Source organism: Somniosus microcephalus, chromosome 26 (assembly GCF_052327205.1).
Source record: "Somniosus microcephalus isolate GS21.2 chromosome 26, FLI_Smic_1.0, whole genome shotgun sequence".
NCBI classification, from domain to species: domain Eukaryota; kingdom Metazoa; phylum Chordata; class Chondrichthyes; order Squaliformes; family Somniosidae; genus Somniosus; species Somniosus microcephalus.
In genome coordinates this window covers 7,460,658-7,470,742 of record NC_141012.1, presented here as the reverse complement: position 1 = coordinate 7,470,742, position 10,085 = coordinate 7,460,658, and the positions used below count along the sequence as shown (strand labels likewise).

The 10,085-nt window shown below is 44.9% G+C and overlaps 1 protein-coding gene across 5 annotated transcripts in view; it reads right to left on the bottom strand.

Moving 5' to 3' along the window:
• The window catches only part of kmt2a (lysine (K)-specific methyltransferase 2A), a 187,196-nt gene extending 177,555 nt beyond the window's left edge, over nucleotides 1–9,641 (bottom strand). For all 5 annotated transcript variants that reach the window (XM_085967740.1, XM_085967741.1, XM_085967744.1 and 2 more), the window contains exon 1: nucleotides 9,406–9,641. In XM_085967740.1, coding sequence (XP_085823866.1) covers nucleotides 9,406–9,588 — 183 coding nt within the window. In that variant the 5' untranslated portion in view covers nucleotides 9,589–9,641. The remainder of the gene's footprint in view (nucleotides 1–9,405) is intronic.
• Nucleotides 9,642–10,085: the final 444 nt, after the last annotated feature.

The window sequence follows — 10,085 nt, the reverse complement described above, 5'->3', positions numbered from 1 at the left end:
CTCTCCCCCCCCTCTCTCCTCCCCCCTCTCCTCCCCCCTCTCCTCTCCCACCAACAGCAATGTGATAAGCACTCCCTCAGTACTGCACTGGGTGTGTCAGCCTAGATGTTTGTACTCAAGTGTCTCTAGAGTGGGATGGAACCCACAACTTTCTGACAGAGGGGAGAGAGCTACCACCTGAAAGTAAGAACCCCCGCACATCCAGAGTTGAATTTTAAGGTCTGACATACAGAATATTAGTCTGGTCCATGCTGACGTACTGTGCTCAGCTACGACAGCTGTGGTGGTCCTACAGTTGGTCTCAGCACCCACGGGCTCAGGACCGGGGGGGGGGGGGGGGGGGGGGGGAATCAAAATCAGCAAAGGATTCTGCTCCAGTCCAGTAACCTTTGCTAGACAGTGCGTGGGTGTGGGCAGGACCAGGCTCGGCTGATTCCCCTCACCAAGTAGACAGTCACTCGCCAAGAACACAGGAAAAATAACCAGATGGGCAAGTTTGGACTACTATGGAATTGTACCTTGTTGCCTTCGCTAGAGGAGAAAAAAAGTGTAAAGACCATGGAGCAGATTGAGTAAGCAGAAATATGCAGCATTAATTACCATCCACTAGATGGACCACTTTTTACTGTAAAATTTAATGTACAAGTCAAAAGCACAAACAAATACACATGGTACAGATCAGATATTACAATACACAGCTGATTAAGAGTCTAGATTCAAAATCTTGGCACCACAAAATTTCATTACCAAGCAGACGATGAAACATCAAAGGATCTGAACACTATGACAGGTCTTTCTGTCACTGCATTTTGTATCTGAAAGTGAATGTGGCGATGCCAGAGGTGCGGAAGCCAGCACCCAAGAAGGGCGCCAAGAAAACCATGACTAGTCACAGCAAAGGGATGCAAAAGGCAGAGAAGGTCGAGGAAGGCGAGTTACTCGCTCTACATTTCAAAGTGATAAGGCAGGTTCACCCTGACACTGGCATCCCCTGCAAGGCCATGTGCATCACAATCTCTTTAGTGAATGATATTTTCGAGCACGTAGTAGGTGAAGCTTCCCGCCTAGCCCATTACAGCAAGGGTTCAACCATTGGCTCCAAGGAGATTCGGGCCGCTATGCGGCTGCTGCTGCCCAGACAGCTGGCCAAGCACGCCGTGTCAAAAGAGACATAGGCTGTGACCAGGTGCACCAGCTCCAAGTAAAACTTCACAATTTACTTTATAAAAAGAGCACAACCCTTTTTACTGTCATCTCTAGTGCTCCAGGTGAGCTTGTGCAGCTTCTGCCATCCGACAGGTTGGACCTGAACGCCCGCTGCTGGCTTTGTGTAGTAGAATGTGTAAATTAGTTCGCAAGCCTACTAGGCACATATTACTTTTGCATATGTACTGCATTCATTTATTTTGCACTAGGATTTAACGCGTTTTAGTTCAGATGCTTCTGCAAATTGTAACTCTCATTTTAGGCTCGTCAGCTGCGCATAGCTGAGTTCATTATAATCATCTCTCTCGATTGCAATCCTGTCTTCACCCCATTCTGTTGTACTGCACATTTTGTATACTTTGTGAATTTGGTACAATCTCAAAACATAACACAATGTCTTATGGTGCAACACTACTCTAGGACACCACACGCTACTAAAAAAAAAGCACCTCCTTCTATGAGTCAAGCAGTAAAACTGCTGCATCCTTGTGCAGTAAGACCACCATTTTTTTTAAACCCTGTGCATCACATAGGTTTAACCTATATGTGAATATGCAGCCCTCATATCTCTGTGGGTCAATGCACCATACGGTATGGTACGGAGTTGTACAGGCCAAGAAGATTCTATGACCAATAATTGGTCTCTATTAAATCACCATATCGCAGACTGGCCTCAGCATTCCAGTTTTTATTGAGGGGAGATGGGGGGTGCGGAAAGAAAAAAAAGTGTAAGAAGTAAACAATACGTGCTTCTGCTATTTACTCGAACGCACTGCTCTTCCTCCGACCTTCCATTGTTAAACATCCCATCACTGCTGTCCAGACTCTCAACTTTGGTGAGATAGGAGAGGGCCACTATCTCCCATGAAACTATACCAGCATGAATCACCACCTTCAGGAGAGAGGAGAGTTAGAGAGAGAAAATATAGCACAGTGGGTCAACATAGTTGTCTTTCACTCTGGAATGTGGGTTTCAATCCAACCCCGACTAATTAGTTGAAAATCTCCACTTTCTGCCATGTGGAAGGGTCCTACTATACAAGATCAAAAGTGGACAAGCTCAACTCATCGTTTAATGTAATAACGGACATAAGAAAGCTTGGAATGATTTAAGGCAATTGGGCCCATCCAGACCGCTCTTTCTGCAGACCAAGTACTACCTATGGATTCTATTCCACCAGTTTAATCTTCTAAGGGAAAGTTATGCACAAATGCTGCCCTGCTCCCCACTCCTCAACTGATGACAACCTCCATCCCCCACACAAAACAACAGCTCAGGAGTATTTGATCATTTCAGTCTACATTTATCCCCTTGTCTCTATTTCTAACCAGATACTTATTCAGCAGGGGGTACTCTTCTGCGAGAGTTATGGCACAGATGTTAAAAAGGAGCCTTACTCTGCCTCGGAGTGTGTTATACCCAAAATTGAAGTGCTCAATACTGAAATCAGATGCCCATGGTGGAAAATAGTTCACCTTGATGGAAAAAAGATAACTTGCATTTATACAGCACCTTTCACTTACTCAGGAATCACAAAACGCTCCAAAGTCAACAAATTGCTTTCGGATGTCGGTCAGTGTTATAATGTATGCAAACGTGCCAGCCCATGTGCACACAGCAAAGTCCCAGAAATGAGCAATGAGATAAATGTTAATCTGTTTTAATGATGTTGGTGAAGGGAGAAATGGTGGCCAGAACCGCAGGAGAACTCCCCTGCTCATCTTCAAATAGTGCCATTGGATCTTATGTCCACTTGAGCAGGTAGGTAGGGCCTCTGCTTAATCTGAAAAACAGCACCACTGAGAGCACAGTATTCCCTCTGTACTGTATTGAAGTGACAAAATAGATTATGTGCTCATCTCTGGAATGGGGCTTGAATCCACAACCTTCTGACTTAGAGGCATAAGCTCTACCACTAAGCCAAGGCTGACACTTTCTATCACAAAAGTGTCAGCCAGTGGCTCAGTTGGTTGCACCCTCGCCTGAGTCAGAAGGTTGTGGGTTCAAGTCTCACTCCAGAGACTGGAGCACAAAATAATTCTAGGCTGACACTCCAGTGCAGTACTGAGGGAGTGCTGCACTGTCGGAGGTGCCGTCTTTTGGACGAGACGTTAAACCGAGGCCACGTCTGCTCTCTCAGGTGGACGTAAAAATCCCATGCACTATTTCGAAGAAGAGCAGGGGAGTTATCCACAGTGTCCTGGCCAATATTTATTCCTCAATCAACAGTTAAAAAAAATGATCTGGTCATTATCACATTGCTGTTTGTGGGAGCTTGCTGAGCACAAATTGGCTGCAGCATTTCCTACATTACAACAGTGACTACACTTCAACCTCTAACCTGCAGGGCTATGGACCAAGAGCTGGGAAGTGGGATTAGACTGGATAGCTCTGTTGGCCGGCGCGGACACGATGGGCCGAAATGGCCTCCTTCCATGCTGTAACTTTCTATGATTCAAACAAAAAAAGTACTTCATTGGCTGTAAAGCACTTTGGGACGTCTGGTGGTCGCGAAAGGCGCTATAGAAATGCAAGTCTTTCTTTTTTCAAACAGGAGTCACATTGAATGCAGCGAGGGGCTCAAAAGAAATAAAATGAATGTTACCCTCACTACCCCAAAACACGTGTTTTAGGCCAGTCATAGAAATTTAACAAGATAAGTCAGTCAAGCTTAGAATGAAAGCACCCTATTTCTGTTCTAAAAATTGGTCTTGCTGTCTCATTACTCTCACTGAGTTAACACTGTGGCAGCTCAACATTCACAAAGTTCCATGGGAGGAGTCCTATTGCAGAATTGGGGTTTTCCCCAATAGTTGAGTGCATAAATGCCTTGTAGTGTGGTACTGAGCCTTGCAGACTATAAAGCTGCCATGTTTATGCCGAGTTACCCAATCTCAGGCAGGTCAGAACAATTAGCTTCAGTATGAGACACAGACAGAGACACATGGCTCCCTCTACTGGAGGAGCCAAGTCATGGGGCACTGGATAAGGATAGGCCCACCTTCCACCATCAAATAACCCATCAATACTCTTAACTCATTAATCAATAGGTAAGTGCAGAGGTATCAAAGGACACTCAGAGCTATACTCCAGCATTAGTCACCACTTTCAGGGCAAGAGTAAAGGGGAGATGGCCACAAAAAGTTTGCAAGACATCAGGTACTATGTAACAAAATACGACATGGTCTAAAATGTATTACAAAACGCTTATGCAGTAATGACAGTTATTCATTTCAGACAATACTGAAGTTCATGTTGCAATTTCAAACTGTTGCTTAATATCATGGGACTGGACAGATGAAAACTGCTATATACCTTTTTATTTCCAATGTTAAGACACCTCCCATCAAACCAATAGCAAAACATTTCATTATTGCTCACTGAAGTCAACATCTCTAATCTCAGCCACAGCAATAGCATTACTGGACTTAGGAATGGGCAAATCAGCCAACATTCCCAACCTGATCGCTGTCCAGTGACCGCCCGCCACCCCTGCTGGAAAACACATGCGTAAATGTCAGCTAAGGACAGATCAGGCTCTACTGTGATGCGCCTGTGGCCAAACACTCTGCCAACACTCATCATCCAGCTTCACACCTGAAAAGTGGGCACTTGAGCAAGGTACTGAAGGGGGGGTGGCGCGAGGAAGGAGAGAGTGAGGGGGGAGGATGAGAGGGGAGAAACAGCTGAGGGGGGGGGGAGGATGAGGGGGAAGGGGGGAGGATCAGCTGAGGGGGGGTGAAACAGCTGAGGGGGGAGAAACAGCTGAGGGGGGAGGATGCGGGGGGAGAAACAGCTGTGATGTCTTCCAGTCAAGGAGCCTACTGGTACTCCCCATCTAGGTCCAACTATGAAAAACTGCCAGTTGGCTGATGTACCAGAGGGCACTCCTGGAGGCAAACGTAATAGGTTAACACCTTTAGGAGAACGGAGAGAGAACTGGGCAGGGGCATTCTGAAGAATGGAACACATTTCTGAAATTGTGGCCTGCTATGGCACAATTTGGTTTCTTAACCCGGTAATTTAGTGTATGCAAGCTTAGCAAGGCCTCGAGTGTCAAGTAGTGGGTGGGGCACATACCATGGCTCAGCATGCAGATTAACAACACTCACCAGTTCATTTCTGTGTTAGCAAATGACCAAATAAGTCAGGTGCAAGCCCATGTTGTAATGAAATATGGTACTGCATTTGGGAACACTCAAGTTTCACTGGAAATTCTGCCTTGAGCTTAACCAATGGTTTTATCTTGTTGAAAGTATGGAGCAACACTTCTATCCTGGGCCAGTCTTGCTCAACTTCCCACCTGCTCAGATCCATGCTGACTCCAACATGAAGAGCTTCACTCAAAATGAAGTTGAGTTTCCGTAATCAGAAGGGTTAGGGATGTAGACATTGGCAATATAAGGACAGAGTCCCTTCGGCTGGCATGCACCTTACAACAGGCCAGAGTGCCTCATCTTTAGCTCCGTATCGCCAACTCCTGGGTGAAAAGTTTTAACATGTTTTAACAAAGTTTCACCTCAAGATTGAATCTATTTGTCAAGCTGCACTATTTAGAGAACAACCGTAGCTGTTCCCAAAAAAGGGCAGTGTGCCTGGGGAGAGGTATGTCAAAGAATTCTGTGGTCAATGAAGTAGCTTAACACACTGATGAAACCATCTATAATTACATTAATAATCTAGACTCCCCTCTCCAATGCACTGCTGCATTAAATGACAAAAGCCCACTCACTACATCATGCACAACTAGAATATATTGACTACAGATCAATAAATTGATCTCAATTTTCAAAAGAAATATCCCCGAGTCACTGCAGCAGAAGCTTTAGATAGAGCCCTAATTGAAAAGTACTTCAGCATCAATACTGGGACAGAAGGTAAATCAATGTTATTTTTAAAATGCACTGTCAAAATGCAAAAGGTTCAGTGAGAACAAGGGTATTAATTTCACATACTATTTGTATCTTCTGAAATCACAACTTCATTTTTAATAAAGCTAGCCTAGTGGGCAAACTATTCAATAGACTGCCCAATGTTGGGCCGCACCGTACCGATCCAACGGTCCCACGTTTGATCGCCAGTATCGTGGCAAGTGAGCTGATCGCAGCCAGAGCAACACAGTTCAGGTGGCTACGATTGGCCCGAATATTGCTGAGCAACCGAGGGGTGGGGGGGGGGGGACGGGAAAAAAAGAGAAAAATAAAATCAGCCTAGATTTCTGCTCCTGATCACTGACTCTGGACATCAGACAACAGTAGGATTGGGCTCCAGTGAGAAAAAGCATTTTTTTTTTTTTTATATATAAACGGTCTCCAAAGCCTTAGAAAAATTTGAAGCATAAACTGTTTCAAATCTGCAATGACTGATCATCTTTAAATGGTCATTCACTATCAGAGGTATCAAAACAATCGTCTTGAAAAACTGCATCCAAAAGCTTTATAAATGCAACACAACAATATCCATAAAATAAGTTTTATTTTATGAGTTGGTCAAACTGATGATTATATTCGATGGTGCGGGTGTAATTTTTAACAAATTAATGTTCAAACCTCCCCTGATAGTTCAAGGAGTTCAGCCATTGGGTATGGTTCCCATACAGATGAAGGAGGTCCCAGGTTCCACCCCTGGTCTGTGTTGAGTTAGAGGATCTCAGCCATAGCTGTAGAAATGATACAACTGGTCCCAGTGCTCCTGGATTAAGGGTGGGAAAAGCAGACGAGGGTTTCTGCACCTGATCTACTTAGCTAACAAAAAAAAAATCATTTTTGAAATATCTTCATAATGTTCAACTGCTGACATACTGGCCTTCATTTCATTTCAAGCTTGAAATATATGGGATAGTTTACCCTAATTCACACATGTGTCACTTTAGAGGTCGAAGTTATTGCAAAAGAATGAAAATAGGGGGGGATTCCATCAACAGTAGGTCGTAGGAGATATTATAAATCACCCTGTTCTTTAAAGGGAGGGTAGATAGTAGATATAAGGCATATTTTTAATTAAGGTTCAATCACAAATATAGCAGTTAATAAATTATATTAATAGCTCTGAATTATACAAATTTATAAAATCAAAATTGTGCAGTTTTGATGTCAGAACAAGTTTTAAGAAATTCAATGTTACTGTGGTACAGACACATACCAAAAAGACCCATCTGTGCACCTCAAGGCAAATATGCTGAGTGTTTACATGCTAAGCATGGAAAGGGTTTTGATGCTTGCCATTTTGTAAGTGCTGCTTCCTAAAGACTAATAATCTGTCACAAACTACCCCTACATCTATGATCTGGCACAGGAGGTTCAAGGATGCAGAAGTTGCCCTTTCACAAGGGCAATAACTGTACTGCACATTCAGAAGCCATACTTCTTAAAACCCCAGAAACAATTCTGTGTACAGTAATTAAGTGGTAATTCAACAGGACACACTTTCTGCAAAAAATTATCAGACTAGATGCAGGAAGGATATTCCCGATGGCGGGAGAGTCCAGAACCAGGGGTCACAGTCTAAGGATAAGGGGTAAGCCATTTAGGACTGAGATGAGGAGGAATTTCTTCACCCAGAGAGTGGTGAACCTGTGGAATTCTCTGCCACAGAGGGCAGTTGAGGCCAATTCATTAAATATATTCAAGAAGGAGTTGGATATATTTCTTAAGGCTAAAGGGATCAAGGGGTATGGGGAGAAAGCAGGGACAGGGTACGGAGTTTGGATGATCAGCCATGATCTCATTAAATGGCGGAGCAGGCTCGAGGGGCCGAATGGCCTACTCCTGCTCCTATCTTCTATGTTTCTATGTACCTGCAGTACTGTGCTAACCACTCAATACAACTACTTGCTAGGAATAATGTGCTTTTCATATATTGCCATTAGGGGCTATTTTTATTAAACCACGACACTCAAAATTACTCAGGTTTGAATGATTTTCCAAGCTGAGTAATAACAGTATACTAAAATGAATGAATCATTCAGGCCCTGAAATACTGGACACAGCACACAGAGGGTGGTGGTTAAATGAAAGGTTTGCTGAGAATTCACCAAATTATTAAAAAGGCAAACTTTACTCCCTGACAATTCAAAAGAGTCACGGTTAATGAGACTTATTCCTCAACCACCCCTGCCCTCCATGAACTTGTAAAGAAAGTTGATTAATGCCCTAGTAGTTTCCTAGAATGGTTACAAAACAGAAGGAGGCCATTCGGCCCATCCCGGCTCTCTGCAAGAGTACTTCGGCTAGTCCCAATCTCCTGCCCTTTCCCTGTAGCCCGGCACATTTTTTTCCTTCAGGTATTTATCCAATTCCCTTTTGAAAGCCACAGTTGAATTTGCCTCCACCACAGGCAGTGCATTCCAGATTATAACCACTCGCTGCATAAAAAAGTTTTTCATGTCGCCTTTGGTCCTTCTGCCAATCACCTTAAATCTGTGTCCTCCCCCAATGGGAAGAGTTTCTCTGTCTACTCTGCCCAGACCCCTCATGATTTTTGAACACCTCTATCAAATCTCCTCTGAACCTTCTCTGCTCTAACCCCAGCTTCTTCAGTCTTTCTTTTTTTGTAATATATGTATTTTAAAAAGCTGCAAATAATGCAATTAAGTTGCATAAAAAACTAAATGTGCAAATAAAAAAATGCACAGACAGAAAGTCATGGGGCAAATAAAAAATGCACCTTTGCATATATGCAAAGAAAGTAATGGTGCAAATTTTTAAAAAATGCACATATGTACAGAAAGTAAGTGAGCTGAAGAGGTGAGCAAGGGCGATAGAAACCGGGCTGAATTTACATCCATCATGAGCATGATGGCGGTCGCTGGAGGAAAGCCCGCCAAACAGGTGATTAGAAATGCAAAAAAAGAGCCGGGGCTGCAACTCCAGCTCAGGGCAATTTTTATATATTTGATTTTTTTTTTAAAAAGAGAAACCTATTTGGGGAAAAAACTTGCTTTTAGGATTGAAATCCTGAGGGGAAAAAACTCATTTTTTTTATTGCTGTGTGTGCCCAAAAAAAAACTCGACCACCTCCCCTCTCGGTCCCTGGACGTCAGATCTGTCAGACAGGCCGGTGCTGCTCAATGCCAGCTTCATCCCCCCCCAGGAAATACTTCATCCCCACACATTTATTTCCACCTTTTTCACCTCAGAATTTTTTTTTTTAATTTCAACACCTCCCCCCCCACCCCCCCACCTCCAAAAAAAAATTACCTCACTGCTGCTGCTTTCTCCGAAGAGGTCGTGGAACTTGTGGAGGTTTTTGCCGATGGCGGCGGAGACGGGCAAGGCGGCGTCGAATCCGTGTTTTAAATCCTTTCCCGAGCCCAGCGACCGCGACCGTCCTGATTTTTTCCAGGGCCGAGCTGGGAAACGGGTCCGAGCTGTGTGCGCCATTTTAGGGAGTCTGTTTGTGTGTGTGTGTAGGGGAGGGGAGGGGTGGGGGGGGGGGGGGGAAGGAGCGCCGCCCCGCAACCTGAATAAGGCAGCAGCCGCGCAGCTGCCGCCGCCGGGAGGGAAACTGCCGCATTCGCGCTCCTGGGCGGGAGGGAGGAGCCGATGGGGGCGGCGCGGCAGCAGGCCGGGCGCCCCGCGCCCTGAATAGCTCAGCGCCGCCAGCGTCGGAGTCTGGAGCTGTCGAAATTGCACTATGCACGGTCCCGGGGTGAGGGTGGGCGGGAGCTGGCATCCCGCACCCGGCCCCGGCCTATGAATTGAAGCCCTGGGGATACACTTGTTGCTACGAGGAGGTTAAAATTCAGCCTCCCGGGCCCCAGGCTAGTTCATGAAAAAGCAACCCAGAAAGCTGAATAAATACTAATTTCCCAAGCGATGTCGACCGACTTATGTAATAACCAGGAGCTGGGGCTCAGACGCTGTTAACCCTGTATCAG